This window comes from Halichoeres trimaculatus, unplaced genomic scaffold (assembly GCF_033239565.1).
Source record: "Halichoeres trimaculatus isolate MK-OKI-2021-1 unplaced genomic scaffold, fHalTri1.1 fHalTri1_scaffold_17, whole genome shotgun sequence".
Lineage (NCBI taxonomy): Eukaryota > Metazoa > Chordata > Actinopteri > Labriformes > Labridae > Halichoeres > Halichoeres trimaculatus.
In genome coordinates, this window is record NW_027437195.1 from 22905965 (window position 1) to 22929901 (window position 23937).

Sequence of the window (23937 nt, forward strand, 5' to 3'; positions counted from 1 at the left end):
AAATGGAAGTCAAAGATTTAAGTATAAATTCTGTATATGTTTTTTCTTACACCTCAGAAAGAAAATTCAGATTTCCTTTTTTTTTTTTTTTTGCAAAAAATCTAAGATGAATTAGAATTTGAGAATCAGAATCAGAAATCAGAACTCCAAATATTTTAAAAACAATGCAAAAAATAATTTATATATATATATATATATATATATATATATATATATATATATATATATATATATATATATATATATATATATATATATATATATATATATATATATATATAATTTTATTTATTTTTATTTTATTTTTTTCCCTGAGTCATTGGAAAAAAGGTAAGATATTTGAAATTTAAACAAGAATTCTGACTTGAATCTCAGAAATTTTGAGATACAAATTAGATACCTGTCGATTTCTGTTAATTTTGAGATAATGGTCTGATTTGCGATCATCATTTTTAATGATACTAAAAAACAAAAGTCCTTTTTTTGATGATCAAGCATGAACTTTGAGTTTCATTTCCTCTAAATTCTTAATTTAGATCAGATTTCTCAGTCATCTTTATTTAACTAGGTAATAAAGTTAATTAACCTGATAATACAGTCAGATTTTTACATTTTCAAAAACTTAGAATACAAAAAAAAAATCATTTCATTTGTTTGGCCATAACTTAAAACAAAACAAACTTATGATTAACAAAAACATGTTGGTCCTTATCATGCAGATTTATCTTCAAGAGTTCATTTTTCTTAGAAGCTTCCTTTAATTACTGAATGACTGTTTTAATTATAACTGACAGCTTTGTGGACTGATGAGGCCCCTGCAGCGGTATTTCCCGGTTTAGTGGAGTAGACGAGAAGAGACCAGAAAGAATGCAACATTCACAAGCACAACACAAGTTTTACATCAAGAATCTGTTCTGCTGCAGACCGTACCAACCTGAAGAGAACTCTGTCGTTTCATTGGTAAGTTAAATGTGTGTTTTGGTTTGGTAGAAGAGAGGTGACATCAGTCCTGAGGCTCCACGGTCCAGATCACTTTTGCACATGCCTTGGCTGCACCAGTGTAATGTATCAGTGCTCAACCAGGAGGTATTTTGGCTTCACATCTTAAAATAGGAGGAGATGGAGCCGCGCCGTTCATCGTTACACAGTAACAGAGCACATCTCTTTCATGTTTCCAACCGTTTTACTACAGATCTGACTTTCATTCAGCCTGCATTCAACAAGGCTACCCAGTGTGTTGTAACAGAGCTCCCTGGTGCATGGTGTGTTTGGTGTGTGTTCTCTCCAGAGCCTCCATACTGTGTGTACTGAGCAGAACAGCTGTAGGGGTCCTCACTCCCTCCCTCTTCTCTCCCCTCACAGAGTTCATTCTATCACTCTATTCCTGCTCCTCCTGCTCTATTTATAACCTGCTGGTATCTGCTTCAGAAGAGTTTGTCGTTCCCGGCACATTGCACTGTGTATGAGATGCATGTGTGTGTGTGTGTGAGGGAGATATAAAATGTGCATCTCTAGAAGTTAGGAAAAAAAAAACTGAGAAGGAGATAATAAGCATTTCTGTGACTTCACACGTCCAAAGTGCGCCCTCTCCATCCTGACTGACCTGCTGCTGCTGGAAGGACTTGAGTCTCTTCTTGAAGCGTGAGGGCAGCACAAAGTCACACCCCCTGGCCAGAAAAGCCAGCTCCCCCCTCAGATCAGGGTCCCGGCGTAACGACGTCTCCTTGATCATCATGGTGGGGGCCGAGACACACAACCCCTCACCGGAGACGGCTACTGACACGGCGGGTAGAGTCGTACCAGCTTGCCCAACAAACCGGACAATCACTGAGAGAAAATGTGGACTGGAGGAGAGAAAAGTCCACTTGACAGCTCAGATATCCAGAAATCAAAAATTTGTAGAACACCTCAGGGAAGCATGTGTGCAACTCAAGTGAAAAAGCCTTCTGGGTATCACTCAGGATTAAAGGTCCCACTCCTGAGTACAAGCTCCAAAAGCAGTAATCCAGCAGAGTTTCAGTGTATAGAGACACTCCTGGAGACCCCCAAGTGACCACGCAGGCCAGAAAACAGAACCATAGTACCAGGCTGCTTGAAGCCAGATCACAGCCCCAAACAGCAGCTCCTCGTTAGGGTAGAAACCCTCCAGTGTCCTCCTGAAGGCTCTGGATGTATGTTTTCACTTCAGACTCACTGGTGCCTACCGCTCTGAGCTGGGCTCTGACAAACTGCACTGAACAGAAACATGAGCCATGCCGGGCTCTGGAAACACACACACACACACACACACACACACACACACACACACACATGCAGCTAAGCGGCTGTCCTGAGCCTCAGGGTGGGGGGCAATGGGGAGGGGGTCCAGCCATGTTGCATATCTGTGCGTGTTGTTCTGCAGGTCTGGGTGCTCCTCTGCACTGGCTTTGACTAAAGTTAGGCAGAGAGAAGTTACACCCTGAAATGACTCGAAATAATGCTCCTGCAGATAGGAAGCTGACATCAAAGCTGAGCATGAGGGGAAAGGACGCAAAGTAAGCTGTAATATTTTTATGACGGTAATTTAGGATGAAGTTATAAATCAGAGAGCAAAGCACCTGTTGTTATATCTGTTGATGTGTAGTAATTACTCTGGGTTTAACGAAGACAGGCTGAGTCGAAGACGACATTCTTAGAAAATAGACCAGTGTATGAAAACAGTCTTTCATCAGAGGTCAGAATGAGAGACGAGAACAAGGACCAATGAGATCACTTTTTAAAGGTGTATATATATATATATATATATATATATATATATATATATATATATATATATATATATATATATATAGGGGATGCACAGATGTGAACATTTTGGGCAATATGGATATCCGATATTAATATTGTTGTTAAAGCTGAGAACCGATATCTATATTGGTCAAAAGAAATAAAAAATGTAGTTTAGAGAGAAAGAGCGGCGCGATCATGATAAAGACGACCATGGAGAGGATCAAAGGATGAATGTGTCAAAGGATGAATGTGATCAAAAAAGTATGTTTTGTCTGTCTTTTGGATTAAAAACAGGAGGAGAGACATATAGGAAGAGAGTCCAGTCTTCTTAGGTAGTTTTGGTGTTTACATAGTCATAGAAAACAATATTATTTGGGTCTTGAAAGATCGTTCAAGATGCTCTGAAAATGGCCGGCAGCTAATGAGTAAATATCGGCCCACTTTTACACATCGACTGATACTGATATGTTAAAAAATGACCAACATTGGCTGATATCGATATTGATAACGATATATCATGCATCCCTAATATTTATGCAACTGGCAAATTTAAAAGTAGTTGGAATGAGACAAAATTGTGACTTAAATCTCAGAACAAGGACTTTTCATCTGACTTCTCACTTTACAGAAATTCAGCTCTGTCAGAATTCTGCAAATCCTAAAAAAAACAAAAACATAATTCTTAGTTAAAAGTCAAGTTTTTAACAAAAACATGAGATTAACATGAGAAAAATGAGACTAAAGTTTGTTTTTTACTTGGATCTAAAAATGATGACTTTCATTTCTAAATTCTAACTTAAATGTTCAAACTCTGAGAATAATAGTCAGAGTTCTAGTTAAAGTCAGAATCCTGGGAAATTAAAGTAAGAACTCTGGTTTTTCTAGTAGTAATCTCACTTTAATACTACAGCTGAAAATGTCTTTGTTGCTTTTATTCAATGATCAAAGTTTTCATCAACATAGTGTCATTATATAATAAAAACAGTATTCAGATTAATGGTGCAACAGGGCAGTAAGGTCAGTCAAAAGGAAAGACCAGCAGCTTTGGGAAAGCACCAACACAAGAGGCCGTTTAGAGGAATCTGAAGTACGTTGTTTCATAAGAAAAAGAAAACTTAGTTTCTCGGTATCAATCAGGGCTGCAAACAGTTTCCTCTGTGCATGTTTCACAGCACAGGTGGAGAACAGCACCCTCTAGTGCTAAGAGGAGTAACGTGACTCCTTAAATAGAAGAATGCAGTCAAGTGCAACTTTTCAGGAACACTTGTCAGGGTCTGAGAGACGAACAAACCAAAGCAGTGAGTTTAACCAAAACCAGTCAAACATTTGAATATTTTAAGTGTCTGTTTTTTCATTTCCTGAATATTTTCTGTTTATTTTTGATTTAAGGCTAAGTTTCTGCCTCTGCTGTCTGCATCAGCCATTTGTCAGTATGTGTTTTCTTTGCACGTCTGTATCACTGACAGTATTGAGTGGGAGTGGGAGATGAATAATAAAGAGAGTGGAAACACAGAAATGTTCATGTGTGTGAAAACATTTCCAGAAAGAGAAGTGAGTCACCTTCAGATTTAGGGTAACTCCTCTCAGCTCCCGGTACGCCCTGCTGAATTCTCTGGAACAACTTGACTCTGTGCTAAAGCCAAGGTCACATACCGATCCCACACCCACTCACACACTAACACACGCACAAACACACACATGCACACACATTGTCTTCTTTCTAACCACTGATCACCTTCATGCTGCTGGGGAGTCGTTATAAAACAGTTACCTTGTGTCTCACCAACAGTTTGTGTTTGCAGGTTCACGTTCTCACCTCTCCTCTCCCTGAGAAAGTCAGTTCCCACCACTTCCTCTGCACTGTCTCATCATCTGCAGAGATGCACTTGTGATATCATAAATCTTTGTATAAAGAGATACGTGTCTGCATGTAAGTGTGTGTGTGTGTGAGGGAGAGGGAGAGTGTGTGTGCGTAATGGGAGCCAGAACAGATGCCATCAGGCAGCTGTGTGCTCTTTTCCTGTCTGACTGACAGTCGCTGTAACCCAGCCCTCTCCAAAAGTCTCCACTCAGTCCTAAAACCAGCCTCAGCATCTTCAGAGTGAAACTTCACTCCGTCTGTTGAAATGCCACTCACCTCAGCTCTGCTGGGGAGGCAAAAAATGAATAAAACACCCTCTCTGTGGAGAGGTAAGGGCTGTGAGTGGACTCCTTCAGAGACTGTAAAGTGGCCACAGCACTTAGAGAGAGGTAGCTGCTGAGGTGACATGATGGCAGCCTGTGGGACAAGCTGTTCCCACAGAGGGGAGGGAGACATGAGGTCAGCAGAGGAGTGCTGGTCATTTCAGAGACTCCTCAGTGCAAAACGGCTGAAAATCCCAGCTATCTTATGGAGCTTTGTTTTGATTCTGATTGGTCGGAACCCAAAAAACCAACATAAGCAACACCAAAGAGTCCTGGCACACTTTGCAACTGCATGTTGACACCACTGACTGTAAGCAAACATAGCACAAAAAGTATGCAACTTGTATTTGATAGATTAATTAATCTTATGCCATTATATTGGGAATACATCAGATGCGTCTTCCGTTTGGCTCCACTCAATTGCGTTGCATGTTGACTGCATGCTCTCTGACCCATGAGCTCACATCGGCTGCGTGTTCAGTCCGGCACATTGAAGGTCCTCCAAACAGTTGGAGTTGCAAGAACGAGGAGTTCCCGCACTTCCAACTCCATTGATAAGCCTCTCATCTCTTACATTGGTGTATAAAACTTTAAACCGGTTGACTCAAGTATCTGGCAAAAGTAGGATGGTTGCTTATCTGCTGCCACCCGCCGGAGCAGGGAAGCAGCCAGACCGCAATGGAGCAGATCTAGTGTGAGTTGATTGACTTGAAGGGACACCTATCTGATCCAGTGCGGTGACAGAGCCAAGCCAGACTGGAGACACACCTGGTGTATTTTGGCCGTTTGGAAGTTCACTTCCCTTTAAACTGTGCCACATCAGTAAAGAACATAGATTTGTGGGGTGAGCAGCAGAGCCGAGTTTGTGGGTTGTGCCCATGGGGACTCTGCTAATGCCAAACAGCTTATTCTACTGTTGCTTCTAAGCATCTGGTACCCCCAAGGTCACTAGAAAACCCTCTCTTTGAATTATTTATCACAGTTTTCCCACTCAGAGAACTACTCAGTGGAAAAAGGATGGTGGCAGTTAAAGATCAGGAGACAGGGAGGAGGTTGTGGGCTGAGCAACAGGTGTCCTGGAGTGTTATGTCTGCGAGTGCTTTCTCAGACCTAATCCAACCCCTCTGCTACAGGAACAGGTGAGTCAGCAAGCTTTCGCAGCACTAATCAAACAGATGCATGATGGGAACTCAGTTGTCCAGCAACAACTGTTGCATACACGCTTGGCTGCTCACATGCTCTCCTAGAGGGATTAATTAGCACACAAGCACTGATACATGTGTGTAATTTGTCTGGCATGGCATGTGTGTGTGTGTGTGTGGGTGTGTGTGGATGTGAGTGTGGAGGTGGGGGTTGGGGTGTATGTGTCCCTCTGTGGATCGTGCTAACAGGAACTGCTTCTTCCAGGCTTTCAGGGGAGTTAAATAGTGAGAACATAACAACTTCCTAAACGCACACCTGTTCTGTCAGAGCGGCTGGCTGCTGTGTGTAAAATTAACTGTGTAAACATAGAAACTCATTTCATGTTTATTTCTGCTGCAGGCACTGGGCAGACTTTGAAATTTGCTTTATTGTGTAAGATTTGAACCCCTGCATTGCTAAATTTGTCAGTTTACTGTGTCATTTAGAGCTAAAAAAAACTTTAGCGTGCTGCATCTGTTTCCTCGTTATTCGTGTTAGTGTTTTATTCTTATGTAATGTTATTTTTAATGCTTGTTGTGAAACCAACTTGGACCAATTAACTTTAAACTTGAACCTGATATAGACATCCCCCTCCTGCTCCAACTCACACACACACAGACGCTCATTTTAGACCAAGCCTGCCAAATGCCATCTCCATGGAAATAACCCTTTCCCTGGATTGAGTGGCGGGTGGAATGCTCCCAGGGTTACCGTGCCAGCAGCAGGAAACACAGTTCACATCGCTGCTTGATTCTTTATTCCCAGTCTTGCTTCCTCTCAAGGACACACACATGCTCATGAACACACACACTAAGTTTCCTCGAGACGCTCCTCCCTAAACCGTGCAGAATGAGCCGAGTTGAAGAGCTGCATGTGTGTTGCATGAAGTGAATCGGTGTTGGCCGTGGTCGACCTTGTATTCATATCAGACAGGGGCAAGCATGGGAGCAGTCACAGACACAGCTGCTGAGGCTGAACTCAGATAAAAACCCTACAGAAGAAAAATAAATGTTCTGACGACATTCTGATTTTTTAAGAGCAAGACTCCAGAAGCACAAGTGGATTTAAGGTCTGCATTATGCTGCTGTTAGCAATGACCGCTAGCAGAAATCTGTAACATTTGGGGGATACATCTATATGATTTGTAACCACAGAAATACTAAAAACAAATTGTAACAGAATTTTGTTAAGGAATATGTTAAATATAGTTTTTTGTGTTTGGATATTTAATAACATGATCTGCCTTGTCTACTTCCTACAAGAGTTTGTCATTTTATTTCAGTCAGGCCCACCGTCATCCAAAAAACTCTGCTCTGGGAGCTCTCTGCCAGTCCACAAGCGTACGTGGAATGCCAAAACCTAAGGTGGGGAGAGCACATCCACTTTCCCTTTTATGTGCATATATAAAAAGCCAAGGCAGGCATAGCAACAGCAAAGACCCTGAGATGAACAAAACAGAGTGAACATCAGTGAGAACAAATATGACACTGGTAAAATCAGACACAGCGCAAAAAGAGGTGCCAGAGTTTAATTTGTGGTCGGCCTGAGCAAATGCTTGGCTCTTTTCTCTTTTATATGATGGCTAACTGGTGGGATATTTTTCCTGAGTATACACATGAAAGGATAAGGCAGGCAGAGCAGCAGCAAAGACCTACATTCGTTAAGAGCAGTGACGATACATTTGACTAGGGCTGAACAATTAAAAGAATGCAATTTTAAAATTGCAGAGGCTACAATTAGAAAATTAGGAAAGACTTTTTTAAAGGTTAACAGTATCCTTTGTTGCGTTGGTCATACTGTAGAATGACTTTTAGCTCGTGAATAGTGAACATGCAGAAGATAAATGTCCCCCCCAAAAAAATTGCATTCTAAATCACAATTGCAATATTGGTCCCAGAAAAAAAATCACAATTAGATTATTTTTCCAAAATTGTTCAGCCCTACATATGACACTGATAAAATCAGACACAGCATAAAAGGTGAAGACAGGGTTTAGGTGGGTTGTAACGGAGTTTTGAAGGGGAGTAACGATTATATCTATTTATCTATTTCAAAGTTATTTTTTGGGCGTTTCATGCCTTTAAAGAGATAGGAGAGGACAGTGGGGGCGAGAGAGGGCAGTGACATGCGAGAAACAGGCCACAGGTTGTATTCGAACCCAGGCCACCTGCTTGAGAGCAAACTCGATGAGGTGCGACCTAGACAACTGGGCCATCTACAGCCCGAGCAACAAGATTTTAAGCTCAACTAGAAAGTCTGTTATCCAATTGGTTGTGCAGATGTAATAATCTGAGCTGCCAGCTGATTGGGCTAGTGTTAAAAACAGCTGATAGTCTTAAATTTTAAAAAGAGAGCAGAGTCTGACTTTTTTCCCCAAGGATGGAAAGGGAGAGTGGAGTGCTGTCTCACACTAGTTTCACTTTGTTACTGCTCACATCACCATCAAACCTGGCCCAGAATCCAAATCAAGATCAGAGCAGGGGAGTAGGGATGGGCATCGAATTAGGTACTTTTATAGGTACCAACCAAATTTTGTCAAAAGTACCGGTTACTGATTCACACAAAATCAAAAGGTACCATGTTGAGGTACCAAAATGCATCCTTGTGACTGTGAGGGAGTGGAAGAGTAGGCAATTTTACATACTGGACACAAACACAGTATTACAAGGTTATATACTGACAAACAAATATGTTCAATTGAAAAAAAAACTGGTATTTTATTATTAAACAAATTGATATTTTTTCCACATAAATACAAAAAAGTACAGAAAATTGGTACCGTTTTGGTACCAGTACCGATTGCCAGGTACTGGGCGTCTGTACCGTATTGTTTCAAATGTGAAATGTGATTGGAAATTCTTGCTGCTCCAATTTGTTCACATGCTCTGGTTAGCTGCCAGCCTAACAAAGCTTAAAAACAGAAAATGGATTGTAATTATTATGAAACACTGAGTAAAGATACAAGCCAGTGATCTTACTTTAACACTATTCATGACTAATAATAATGACACCTTCCCACAATGCTGAAGAATAACCACGTCAGGCATTTAAATACACCAAAATATTCAGTGCCAGTTCAGCCTCAGTGATCACAGAAGGAAAAGCTTCATTATGAATAAAGATTCATTCAAATGTTAATCAATGAATCACTTTACTGCGCACAGCTGTTGCCTGGCTACGTCCCCATTAAAAGCCCAAATGAAAGAGCTCCCTGAGAAATCGCAGCAGCTTGTCGACGAGTAATCTTAAATGACAACAAACTCCGTGCCCACATCGGCCAGCTTGGCTTATTTATTTATACACACGGCCTACATGGCAAGTTTAGCAGTACCTTACCACGGCTATCTTAGGGTTTAGAGTGAGTGAGCTAATGCTGCTTCAGCAGTGTTGATGGGCCTCAGCCTGAAACCTGGAGTGATTTTAACCTGCAAACAGGAGGTGTAGGAGGAGGAGTAAGCTCCTGTTTCCTCTCTTTTTCAGGGAATAAGAGTTTCGCATTTCTACTGCAGCGTTTAGTAAGTGATGACAAAGCATCCAGGAAAATAAAAGTATCATGCATGAGTCACAAACCCAAGATTCTCCAGAACTTGTCTTCGTCATGTACCTTGAGTAATACTTTCCATGTTTCAAGCAAAACAACAGCTGCTCTTTCACCCACTTACTCACTGTATCTTTTCTTAACCCTTTTCCATCAACATGTCATTATGTCACAATAACAGATGATTGTGTCACCGTTATACAGGCACTTTCCCGCAATAGGAGCCCTGAAACAATCACTTACAAGCAGCTTCAGAAAAAAAGTCTACAGATCGACCTGCAGATGGAGCTATGGAGCCTCTCTATATGAAAAGTCAATCAGACACAGTAACCTATATACAGTAGAGGCTGAGAAACACTAGAGGGAAGCATCTCTCTGCTTCTAACTGCGTCTTAACTCTGAAACGCTGGAGCCTCAGAGGTGAGCCTGGATGCTGCTTTTCTGCAGCCTTTGATCCTCTTGGCTTCAGCTTTATCTCATGCCAGACGAAGAAATCCATGAAATCACCCTGACAGATGTGAGGTGAGAGGTATGCAGGATGGAAATTTGAAGTAAGTAAATCTGCAAAGTTTGAAACAAAGTTAAAAGCTCATGTTTAAATCCTATATTTGGGTGGATGTTGATAGTAAACAAGTCTAATCAAGCAAATCTACAAATCTTTTCTTAATCCAGACTAAATGACAATGACAATAAGAATGTGGGTCAAACACATTTGCAGGAGAAACCCCCTCAGTTTGGGTGGAGCTGGGCGACTTTAAAACAAGAGGTAGGGTGGGGTCAAATAGGGAGACTGTAGGGAGATGAGTGGGTGGGTGGGTGACGCCCAAGTTTATAGCAAGCCATGAAGATCTGGAACATTGGCAAAGTCTTTGACATGGAAACACACACACACTCACACACACACACACACACAGTAATCTAAAATTACCTTAAACACATCCACTCTCCGTCTCATCTCCCCTGGTGCTGTGTTTCTGAGAAGGAAACCCCAGCAGCCAATCAGATTGCACAACCGATATTCTGGGGAAGGGGAGTCCCGCTCGCTTCCTGCTGCTTATAAACATGTTGTGCTGGTTTCCACGGCGACTGGAGGGAGGCCCAAAGAGTTACGCAGCGATGCCTCCCACTGAGCTACAAACTTTTCAGATGATAAAAGTCAAGCGTGTGTGTGAGTGTGTGTGTGTAAATCAGCATATGTGCGAGGTTTACACACTCCATCAGAGCACAGTGCTCTGGGAAATGCAGTTGGATAGTATCCCAGGGTGCACTGGGAGTGGTGAATCATGATGTCACTGGCTTACAAGTGTGTAGTGTGTGTGTGTGTGTGTATGAAAGAGCAGGGTGGTGTATATTCCATTGTCCACACTAACCTTGGATGGTATTGGAAAAGTCCTCTCACACACAGTGACACAGGCCCTGTCTGGTTGAGCATTGTGTGTGTGAGTGTGTGTGTGCGCGCGCATGTGTGTGTATAAATGAATGCATTCATCTGTGTGCTGTGCACCTAGGTTGAAACAGTCTTTCCCCGCTTGGCTGCGGTTCCTGCTGTGACCTTATTTCCTGTGGAAGCAGCCGAGGAATGATGTCATCTTTAGCGACCCAGAGTCAACAACGCTGCAGGACCCCCCCACTCCACCCCACTCCCTCCATCCCCCTCCTCACTCTTTTCTTTTTCCACACTTGTTCTTCTCTGTCTCTAACTCACTGTGAACTTCTACTTTCTCGCGCTGAACTTCTCAGACACACAAACTTTCCTCTCCTGCTGTCCCACACAGACGTTCATTCTCTCTGCCTCCCTGTCTTCTTCTTCTTTCTTTTCTGTTTTCAAGGCTGCCTTTGCCAAAAGAGAGCAGGGTTCTACCTTCAAGGTCTACAGCGCTTTCCTACAGCAGAATAAAAAAAAAGACGAGTTAAAAGCTGGAACACAGACTCACAGTTGGGCTGTGTTTCTTTCTAGGTTCAAGCTTGAGCTGCATTCGAAAGATTTATTCACAGATTATTGGCCAAATTTTTTTTTTTTTAAATCAATCCCTGACTTCAAGAGTGACATCATTGTTGTTAAACTGTTGTCTAAAACTCAAAAGCTTTGCCATTACCTTTTACCAAATATGTCAAAATTAGAGCTGTACTCGTCAAGATGACTAAACCAGCCAAAATGATTTAGGGGTTTGTGAAATGCCTTCTAAACTCAAAAACGTCTTACAGTCGCTTATTTGATTTAAACCATGAAAGCAGAAAGTATTTAGTCTGTTTTCTTCATCATACAAGCCAGGAACATGACAATTATCAGTATCAGGGGTCGCAGATCTCCAGCATTTTTGGGAGTTGTGGGCTGAAAAGTTTGGAAACCCCTGGACTAAACTATTCATCCTCACTAGTTAGGAACAAAATTTCTTTACAAATTAGTAACATTCCAGTCACTGTAGGGCTCATCTATCAATCAAGTTTTATCCAAGCTGTGATGCAGGAACCCACCGCTAACAAGGACTAATGCTCCAGTGGATGGCTAATGACAAAATGCAACAAAGCCTTACTACCAGGATGTAAACAAGCAGTGCTGCCAACTTAACAACTTTGTAGAGATGAGACTGTAGAGACTTTTCAGAACCCTCTAGAGCAGTTTTTCTCAAAGTGGGGTCCCAGGATGCCAAAGGGTCCGTGAACCAAACTTAGGGATGATTAAAAAAAACAATTGTAAAAGTGTGCTATATCATTGAAAAAGCATATTAACAAACTGGGATGTCCTGCACCAATAAAATCAGCATTTTTTTCTGATACTCCCACCAAATTTAGTTTTGTGCCAGGAGATCAGTTGGAGATCTTGGCATCAAGACATGTGCATCACTTCATAATGTGCAACATCAGAAAAAAAAACTCAAAACAAAACAAAAAAAAACTACTGGTGTAAGGGCGTGCTCAGACTTTTTTAAAGGGCAGGGGCAAAAAAAGACAAAAAAACAGGCACATGTAGCATTTTTGGCACCAAAGAGGGCAGTTAAGTGTGTTTTGCCAACTAGGAGGGCACTTTCACACACGTTTTGGCCCCCGAGAGGTCACTTTAGTGGGTGTATTTCAATAGTTGGGCCACGAAGGGGGTGACTTCTCCACCACTGCCTCAGATGTAACATTTTCTCGAAGTTTACAAAATGAATTACTTGGGAAGTATAAATTTAGCCTAATCTTATCATTGCAAAATACTATACAGTACATTGTAACAAATTATTTAGTAATACTTAACTAACCATTGTTAAGAAAGCAAGGAAAAATGTCCAACTCGAAAGGGTTAGACATGCTCTAGAGACTCTATTTAAAAAAAAACAACAAGCCACATATATAACAACTTTTTTTGGAGTCTGGAGACTCTAACATGAAAGAATGCATCTTACTCTTCTTCTGTCGTTCCAAAACACTCACAGTCCTCCTTGCTCGCACAGCAGCTCTTTCCAGCTGCAGCAGGAAACTGCATGCAAATGAACTGAGCATGTAGGAACCCGCTGCTGGCAGATCCACATGTCTCTTTTGGGTCAATTCTGACCCAAAAGAGACTTATTCATTGAAGCAGTTGGCAATCAATTTTTGGGTGAGAAAGTGTTGAAATGTATTAATTAGTGAAGATTTAAGTTTTAATTAGTCAATAGTTTTGGTGGGGCTCACAAAACTTTAAAAGTTTCAGGGTTAAGATGCTTAGCTTCCTGAAAAAGTCACATCATGTGACTCTTCTGAGGAAGACTGCAGGACATTTGAAAAACATCAAGGTACATAAAAAAAATCACATTGGTATTGTTACAAGAACTGGACAACTATAATATAACTACATGGAGCCACATTTTATTTCAGCTAAAGCTTCCAGATCCTCCTTTTCAGCAGTGGATATCCCAAACATGGTCCAGACCACCTGCAGCAGACGTTCACGCTGGCCTGCTCTACTCAAGCACATCCAGAGCAGTTGGCACCAACAGTCAACCAAGCAGTGGGTTAATTAAGCCATCAGACTGTCAGCTCTGCCAGGAGCGGACGTGGGTCTGTAAATCATGCTAACTGAACTGAAACAACCTCTCTGAAATAAAAACATACAGGTCATATAAAGGCAGGGGGACGTGTGCTCTCAAATATCTCCTCTTGTACGTCTCATAAAGAGAGATGAAGAAACAAACAGACAGTGAAGGCTGCTGACCTGAAGCACCAACAACAGATTGAGTCAGCTTTACTCACAGCATCAGTCTGAGTTTGACTCTTATGGACGAGCTTCTGATTTATATCAGCTGGTCTCCAGTCTCCATGGAGATTAATGGGTCTGCTCTGACAGGTGCAGAAAGCCCTGTATTAGTCTGTCAGCAACAGAATCAACAATAACACACGTGCGTGCGCACACACACGCACACGTGGATGAGGATGCTGCCGCCTAAGGCCGGCGTCATCCCAGAGGGTTTAGCAGAGCTTCCATCAAAGCCGTGGCAGTGCCAAGAGAAACACTGCTACAAATCTCCTCAGGTGGAGCGTGTGAGTAGTCGTGTCTGAGAGTACAAGGGCACTCACTCAGTCGCTCGCTTGTCTTGTTTATGGTTTGATTGGCAGTTTAATGCGAGGCTGAGGCAGGAGGCGGGGTTGGCAGTTAGAGATATTAGCATAATTTACAGAGTGCCAGGGATGGGATTGGGTGTCAGGGAGCTATTCCCAAACTCAGCTGTGACCCACAGTAGCACTGGGTCAACTTACCCTCGGGCCAACAAACACACACACACTCACACACACACATGCTCATAAGCTTTGGCAGATGTACAAGCACCAAATGGGATTCATGTGAAAAGAACTGTCAGGATTTAACCAAGCGTGAACACATCTGTAAATGCACACAAATATGTTGACATTTGGATGTGTTAGAAAGCCTGGATGCACTTTAAAAACACTGCACTGTCACACACACACCAACACACACACACACACACACAGGTCCATTTACACTGTGGCGACAGTGAGTCTGTTAGCAGGATGCCATAGTACGCCTGGGCGGACAGATTTAGGTCTCCCTCACACCTATGTCTGCCAGGGGTGGAGGGGCTTGGCGGGCAACGATACCGTTAACACTACATGTGCCAACTTGTGCGCCCCCTCCCAAACGCCCCGCCCAATCCACCTCACTCCTGCTGTGCTCCAATCAGCACCACTTATCGGATTGCTCTGCCCGCCACACAGCAACAACTGTTATTCAGAGCTCCCAAAATAACACGGCAGCCAATCAGAGGGCGGGAAGAGAAGAGAAGTGGTGGTCAACATGGACTGGAACCTTGAGATCAGGTGAAAGAAGGACACTGGGAGCAAAACAAACAAGCACAAAGACGCAACAGGAAGAAAAGTTATGAGAGAGAATGAAATGAGCAATTATGGTTTAAGAGTACACAAAATGTGGAGGCTGAGGAGCAAAACACAAAAACAGAGTGGAGAGAGGAGAGGACGGAGGAGGAATAAGTTGTGTCGGTAATGATGTGTTTGGGCTCTAGATGTTCTGCCCCGACTGTGGCAGCTACCATGGTAACCTCATAAATAGGCGCCCTACATATCAGCAGGGCATAAGGTTACACAGCTCAGTAAATAAACACACACAAACAGCAGGAGCATTACGGAGAGATGGAAGGATGATGATAGAGCAAAAAAGAGGAGTGAGAAGAGGACGAAGGGTGCTGATTTGATTCTCTATGTGGGTGTTCATGTCTATTTGTCTGTCATAGATAATTACCTAAATCTACAGTGTGCTGTTGAACACCCACATCAGAGACAGACTGAAGTAGCCCCACAACGTGTGTGTCTGAACACCAAGACACACTGACACACTTGAAGAAATATAATTCTCCATAACATCTCCTTCTCTCTGTAGCACAACCCTAAATTACCTCCAAATATCCCCTGGGGTAGAAAGAAAAGCCAACACACACACAAACCCCTGCGCACACTCATGTACACACTCACATACACACAATTACAGCTCCAAACAAAAGTTAAAAAAAACAGGAAAAGTCAACAAAGAGCCACTCCTCACACACAATGAGCCATTTTGATTCACGGTTCACAGCACCAGCCTTTTCATCGAATCCCAGATAGCAAGACTGTATCAGCACGTTCATCTCAGGAAATGAATACTATTCATCACGCACCATCAATTACAGCGGCATCAACCCCGTTGTGTCACAGCGATTAAATTCTCGCCTGGGTGTTTTGTCTAACATGTAATGACAGCAATGGAGCTTTTGTCTGCTCTCAATCTAATGCTGACAATCACTCTCTGTTTCTGGGCTCCAGTTTAACTGTCAGTCAGTCAGTAAGTCCCAGAGTACCCATGTGGGTGCTTCCATGGTAACAAAGACAATGGATGCAGAGCATACTTAGATGCTGCGCTATGGTTTACAGTCTCAATACATATTAATGGCAACATGTAAGGTGAGTATTGCTATTCCTTATTCAGTACAACCATAAACTGAGCATAGCATTACTGAAGTCAAGCTCAGCCTACAGAACATCAGCTGCTCTGAACCAAGCGGCAACCTCCGGTCTAAGAATATGAGACAGAGTGGAAGTGTTAAAATCTGCTGTTTTTGGAGTGTTTGCGTGAGGCTGGCTCAGGAAGTACCAGAAGTCACATACACACCAAGCCAAAAAAAGCCATTTTCAAAGCAGAAATTAACCTATTTACAGCCTGGTTCAAAAAGCGTCTCCTGTCTGGGTCGCTAATTTTACTATCAGCACCCACTGTACGAGGGGTGAATTTTTTTCTAACTCGGCTGTTCAGAGGATATTAAGATCGCGAGCTCCCCCTATAAGAGGCACAGCTGAGGGTCACGTGACCGACAGGCGCCCTATAGCTGTCCTCCCAATATGGCCGCTATAGCCAATGTGCTTCATTTTCTGTTTCAGAAACAGACGGGTAACGTCGACGAGACTACTTCCATGTTTTATACAGTCTATGCTCTGAACACCTGCCCTTATTTGCTAACAGCTCAGGTGATTGCATTCACAAATCCAGCTGCTATTTAACAAAGTAGAACTAATCTTTTCTTTTCTGTATCCCTGGGTGTCTGTGCTGCTGCTCTACCTGCCTTGACTTTTCTTCTTTCATACACATGGAAGGGAGAGAAGGTGTGCTCTCCCTGCCTCAGGCTTTGGCATTTCACATTTTCTTTTGACAAGAGTGGGCCTGACTGAAATATGGATTTATAAGACCAAGCCATGCAGATATAACCTAATGTCACAAAACGGAAGGTGTTCCAACAACAGCTAGCATAAAACCCAACTGTAGTCCCAGTGACCAACCATTGGTTTTTGAAGAAGGTAACAAAGCCCAAAGAGTACAATAACGTACCATTTCTTAATCTCTAATCTGTGTGGGACATATTGCTGCCATAATGTTGTGATGGTCAACTACCCGTATGTAAACAAGCACAGACGACAGCAGCACCTCTAGCATGGTGAGGTTTGATCAATAAAGTAGACATAAGGTTGAACAGAGCAATGCATGACCAGCATGTTCCTGCAAAGAAGAAGCTGGTGTTAGCAACACTCTGCAAGCTGATTTAACATGGTTTGCTTGCAGACTCCAGTCACATGTTAAGGCCTGTTAAATAAATTGTGTTGACTGTTGACTGGTTAATTGAAATTTAATTTCAGTTTAAACAACTAGGTAATACATCATATTCGAACCTCCCATTTGGAAATGCACCAAATTGCAGCTAATCCAGAAATCAGTCAAGATAAATAGCAAAAGCCATAAACTTGCCACTTAAAAACAGCAACAACATGCTCACCTACATACATACATGATCACATCTTGTAGCCTTAACTGCTTTTACGAAATACTTCTCTCAGATAATTGTTTTGATTATCAGTTTCTGATAATGACAACTCAAGGTCCCTTTGCATGATGTAACTTCTTGAAATTCCTTTTCCTCTGTTTCCAAGTTTTGTCATATTCACTTGTATAAAAGTAATCATCAGTACTGGTTTTAAATTTCAAGCTGTGTTTTTCACTTACCCTTATCACCTCTGGGGTCTGCTGGATGAGGAGGGTCGAACCAGTTTCTTTCCCTGCAGCTGGATCATCAGCAGCAACGGCAGCATCTGTTGCACCTTCCACAATCTGGATGACAACAGGTACTGGAGCCTCAGGAGTAGGATGTGTGGAGGAATGAAAGCTGGCAGGTGCAGGGCTGGATTTTGGCTCAAGGGTGCCCATGAAGGCCTCTGTGAGTCTGTCTGTAGCCTCAGGTGTAGGCTCAGGTATGGGCAGAGGCAGGGGCTTGAGGATTACATCAGATGTTGATTTAGGTACAGGTTCAATTGCAGCATCACCCACATCTTCAGATACTGTGGTAGTAAACGTGGAAGGAAGTAAAGCTGCAGATGCATTTGCCTGAGACTGTTTAGGTGGTATAGCTGGGGCTACAAACGTGTGAACTGAAGGAGCTGCAGGTAGGTTTGTGGTCTCCACAGGTGTTTCAGCCCTGCCAGTTGTTGCCAGTGTACCCTGCAGGAGCTTCATCACCTCCCGTTCCTTCCCGCTGTTCCTCTCAGCACTCCCTGTGCTTCCTGCACCAGAATCAACCAGCTCCTGGGCAAAACTCTCAATACTTTCCAGGATCCTCATGAGCAGTGCTCCATCCTCCTCTTCCCCCAACCCAGCTTCACTGTTCTCTCCTTGGGGAGGAGTGAGAATCTGGGTAGTCCTGGAGGTAGGGCCATTCATGGTCAAGTGGCTTTCTGGATTCTGGACTTGGAACTGGGCCATTTTAGAATGAGCAAAGGGATCTCCAGAAGTGATTCCCTGGTTTGTATCTCTCTTTCTGGTTTTAGCTGGAAGTGGAGGCTCTGACTTTCTTGGGTGGCTCATACTCTGGGACAGATTCTCTAAGTCCATCAGCAGCTTGTCAATGTCGTCATTCCTGTGCGAGGCAGCTTTTGGAGCTGAGATTGTTAATGATGGCGAGGATGACCAAGCAGAGCTGTAGGAAGTGTTGTCAGGCAAAGTGTTTGAATTGTTATGGAGTGCGTGAGGATGGGACAGGTTTAGATGTTGACCCAAAGATGTCCCATTTGTGTTCAAGCCTCTAGCTGGAGTGTGTGCCTGTTGCAAGATTTGCTCTGTTGACTTGTCCATATCTGCCTCCTCCTCTTCAATGTAGAGAGCCTCCATGGGTGAAGCTGGAGGAGTCTGTGAGTACGGTGGGGTTGGGGAGGCTCGGAGAGGGGAGGGAGTGTGTGTTGGAGAGATGCTGGATGGAGTGCATGTGATGGACGGAGGAGAAAGAGTGTTTTGTGAGATAGAAGAATGTGAATGTTGTAGCCCATTGGTGAGTGGACTGGCTCTGGACGGGGAGCTTTGGACTGGTTTGGTTTGGATGGAGTCTGGTTTTAAGGATGAGGAAGAAGATAAAAAGGAGGACGGGGCAAAAGGTGAAGAATGAGGAACAGTCTTTGGACTTGGAGGGGACTGTACCACATCCTCATAGCGAGGAGGTTGCTCATTGCCAAATATTGGCGAGTAAGGTCCTTGCTGGATGGAGTGTAGGGTATTCACCAGCTCAGCCAGGTCACTGTGTCCACTCTGACCCCCTTGTCCACTGCCACCCAAACTTCCTATACCCTCCAGCTCCAGAGGTAGTCTCTTCAAATACGAGCTGAGTCGGGTCATCACAGCCCGATAAACACTGTCAGGACTGTCTCCCTCTTCCCCTGATCCTCCACCAGCTTTCCGTTTGATGCACTGCTTAATGATGTCGGTGCATTTCTTCAGGTCTTCAGAACATTTAAGCAGGATGTCAAGGCAGGCTCGAATGTCCTCACCACCTCCACTGCCTGCCTCTGCTCGTGTCTTCTCCAGCAGACGAGCAATCAGGTTCTCCTCCCCAAGGGCATTGCGGTACAGAGAGGCCACAGTGTTCAGACTTTGGTCCAAAGACCCAATACTTGATAAGCTGCTGGTTGACCCACCTCCCATTTTGGTAATTGCTGACAAAGTGCTTGTGCTGCTTTTAAGCTTTGTCTCCTCCAGACCTGTGACTTTCCCTGGCACAAACGGTGGCAGATTCTCATCATTCAGAGTCGTCGTGCCGTTTGTCATGCCATTGGTCATTCCATTCGTGGCGATGTTGGAGCTGAAGTGGCCGTAGATGATCTCCAGGTCGGTGGAGCGGCGGCTGAACGAGTCTGGACGGACTTTGCGACCTTTACGGAAGGTGACGTGGCTTGAAGAGGAGAGGCGAAGCTTGTCAAAAGAAAACTCCTTGAGCTTACCGCTGGCAAGGTTAATGGCCTCTTCTGTAATGTCCTTTAGACTGCTAGAGGAGCTCAAGTTCCCTGTTGATCCACCACACGTGTTCTTCTTGCCTCGCCATGTTGGGCTATCCTCCCCTAACGACAAGCTGCCACTGCTGCCTGCCCTCTCTAGACCGCCATTATAACTTGTCTCCATGGTAACACTAATTTTACTTTGATTTGGCATTAGCTGAGTGATCATGTTATGAGAGTGTATTTGTAAGCCATTTGGGTCGGTGTACGGAGGGTCAGGCGCAACAAGCAGCTCAGAGCAGGTGCCGCGGTGTGCGACAGTACAGTCCAGTCCTTGGGACATCGCCCCACATGGCCCTGAGCAGTAGTGTACGGCATGGGAGTGAGAGCGCCGGTCCACTACCACACTGTTGTAGCAGCTTACACTGCTTACCACTACACGATAAGCTGCTGCCATGGTGACCAAAGTACTTCAAGGCATAAAAAGGTCAAAAATCTTAAAATGTAAAACAAAACAACAAATGTAAGAAAAGTAATCCTTTGAGTTGAAAGAAGAGATGGATCTAAAAACGAAATAATCTGTAGCTGAAAAATGGGATAATCCAACTACATGATGTCCATAGTCAAAGACCTCCAATACTGCAGCAAAAACAAGACAGACATGATTGTCAACAATTGAAAAAAACTGTCCACCACATTGAATTTGAAGGTTTTTATCCGTACATGCTGTCCCTCAGTGGTACTTAAAAATTGAAGGGTTTCACTATCGTGCAAGGAAAAGAATTCAGCCCAAGAGATATCTGGGCCTCCTAATAACAGCTGTAGAGTCCTCCTCTCTCCACAGGCTCCTTCTGCGTTTCCTCTCTAGCAGCAGTTCATTAGCCACTAATGATAGCAATGGAGCTTGGGGACAGCAGCGGATCCAGCTGGGGTGTCACCCATCCTTCCAAAGAAGCAGCCCCAGGGGCCTAATCCATGGCCAGTGAGGTCTCAACATGGCCCCAGTCTGGGCTCATCCCCTAAGCAATCCCTGTAGATTGCTTAGGGGCACTGTCAGCCATGTGTCGGAGGAAGAGTGTGTCTCTGACAGGAGGACACCACCTGCGAGTCAGCAAAACATGGGGAGGGTGGAGAGAGGTGGAGAAAGAGAGAAAGGGGAAGACAGAGGAAGAGACAGTAAATCATCAAGATTGTTATCATGAGGTACAAACATATGAGAAAGTCAGCCTCCCTCCAGCTACGATCCAGATAACAGATAATATAATGGTTTCAAACCACGCTATTCTTCATCAACCTCAATACAAGGTCGATAAAGAGATGTGACTCACTCTTTCGTCATGGCAGAACTTCAAAGAGTTTCCCACAGAGAAAAAGAGAGGCTGGAGTTCAGAGAAAAGTAGCACCTGTTGCTTTCGTCTGGTTCTTAGATTCTTACATAAAACAGTATTCTACGCTTTTCTTGAGCAGTTTTCATGCCTCTCTTTTCAAACGCTCAGTTCTAGATACATTTGTGTATCTCTTACTCTTGGAGTGGGTCATACTTTTCCTTCTCATACCTTTTTTTTTTCTTTTCTGTCTCCAACACTGCAGGGGAAGCTTTTTTCCAACTATTCAAACACACAAAGGGCCAACTGGAAATCAGACAATGTTTGACTAGCAGAAATACTTTGATTTATTCTGCCTCTTTTAAAAGGTAAACAGCAAGGAAATCAAATTTGGGAGAGGATGAGGTGTCTTTTTCGAATATACTAATTTAAAAAATAAAAGCTGTTTTCATACACTGACCAAATCCTTGTGAGCACTCAAGTTAAGAACCTCCTCACCAAACAATCCAGACTAACCACAGGAAGAAGGAACAACGCAGAAAGGTTGATACAACTTAAAGAGTGCGGAAACATGATATAAACTGTGTACTCAAGGGGATTGTGGAGCCGGACTTTAAAGTATGAAAAGAGCAACTACTGAGGGGATTGGTGGGCTTGAGGGTGGGGAAGGAGGCTGGCAGCCTGGGGGTGGGGGTTCTTGGCACCTGGAAAAACAACTATTAAAGCAGTGAATGGAAAAAACAGGCGGCCAGCTCATCTTACTGTCTCCCTTTCTCCCTCCTTTCTCTCACAAACACAACAGCTGGATGCTGCTGAATCAGTCTCTTGGGCAGGAAATTACACTTCCTGGCAAGCTGCACTTGAAATCTGGACAGACGGCTTGAAATAGGCTATTACAGGATAGTAATTGCACACTTACACACATCTCTACACACACTCTTTTGTCCTAGCTGTACACAGACTTTACATATGGGTGTATTTCTCAGTAAATGACAGCTTCCAAAAGTGATACCATGCTTGTAAATGAACTCCCCCGGGTGGTTATCACAGCCGCCAAGCACGCACACGTGCTGACACCCACTTGTGAAGGCCTGTACATGCCTTACTGACATATATTACAGAAAAACAGTGAGCACACATGCATGTTTCTGGTGCCCTTTTGGACTTGACATACACTCTGAGCTCACTTCACTACAAAAGTGCGAAAAGATCAGGAGTCTCTCTGGACATGGCTCTGGCTCAAAATAGTGGTAAAAAAATCTTATCAGATGTTGAAAATGTTATAGTTTAATGAGAAGTCTATGCTCGTTTTGAATCTGATTCCTTCAAAACGTCATAGAGACAAGAATATGCTGAACAAGTTGTGTGCTGCTTAGAAAACTAGAGGAACATCTCCAAACACTTTTGTTAATTGGGAACAGGTTAATGACATGATAACATTCCAGGGAAGCTGAGAGTCTTGAAGAAAAGATAGGAAGAGGCTCATCACTGTGGGAGACTGCTTAAGCAAATTCTTCAACGATTTCTCAATAATGCTCTGCATGGAGAAACTGCAAAGAATTTGGGGGTTTCATCATTAGCAGTAAATAAAAATGTTTCATGATTCAGAAGATCTGGCAAAATCTATGTACATGTGATAAGGCTGAAAAACAGAAACTAGATGGTAACCTTTGCACCATGAGGAAGCACTGTGTTAAAAGCAAAGACAACTCTGTAGTGGAAATCATTGCATGAAATCAAAATCACTTCTAAAACGGCTCTTTTTTAGTGAACACAGTTTATTAGTGAAATCAATTCAAACTACACTACACACAAGGTGTACCATACAAAAATATGATCCAGACACACTCAGTGTGTTAACATGAAGTTTGAGAAATCAGACTATGAAATTAGATAACGTATTTGCTATTTGACTGCGTTTGGACTCGGCAGGTCTCAGTACGCATCGGTGTTCAGCATGAGCAAAGGTGTGGAAATGGAAATAGATGATAAATGGGGTTGCTGCACGCCCACCATAGACTGTATATAGAGTGGACAGCACGGATCCAACATTTACCATTATACTGTTTTGACGCCAAAATTCCCCCATCACAGGCACCGCCACTGGCAGACGTACAAGCAGAGTCTGCGCAGTAGAGGCTATAAGGGACTCAGAAAGAATCTGAGTGGGGTCAGGTGATGAAAAACCTATTTTTTTCTTTCGAGAGTCTAATCTCTTCTTGGCTCTCCTTCCAGACATATTTTACAACCTATGAAGAAAAATACACAAGAACGGCAGCTGTCAATCATTGTTAAACGTGACATAAAGCCTCGTTTTTAACCTCTAATAACGAATGAAAACAAAACTTCTCAGAGAAAAGAGTACCAGGATATCTTCAAATTATTACAAAAATCGGATCTGAATAACATTTCTACAAGGTGTATTAATTTTTTAAAGTTTGACTACAGCCCATCTGGAATGACTGGGGAGCAGGATTTTTTGATCTATACTGCAACCAGCCACCAGGGGGAGCAGTTTTTGTGGCAACCTCCCTTCAAGCCGAGCAAGATGATGTCCATTATTATTATTTTTTTTTACAGTCTATGATGCCAACACAACAGACAGACACCATGGCAAAAACATAAAGATAATCTCAGCCAATGTTGCTTCTTCTTCAGGTAATTCGA

The 23937-nt window shown here is 43.1% G+C and overlaps 1 protein-coding gene across 1 annotated transcript in view; it reads right to left on the reverse strand.

Annotated features, from left to right (window-relative positions):
- ppp2r3a (protein phosphatase 2, regulatory subunit B'', alpha) overlaps nt 1-20976 on the reverse strand; it is a 31122-nt gene extending 10146 nt beyond the window's left edge. Inside the window, exon 1 of the mRNA XM_074691971.1 lies at nt 17694-20976. Coding sequence (XP_074548072.1) covers nt 17694-20402 — 2709 coding nt within the window. The 5' untranslated portion in view covers nt 20403-20976. The remainder of the gene's footprint in view (nt 1-17693) is intronic.
- Nucleotides 20977-23937: the final 2961 nt, after the last annotated feature.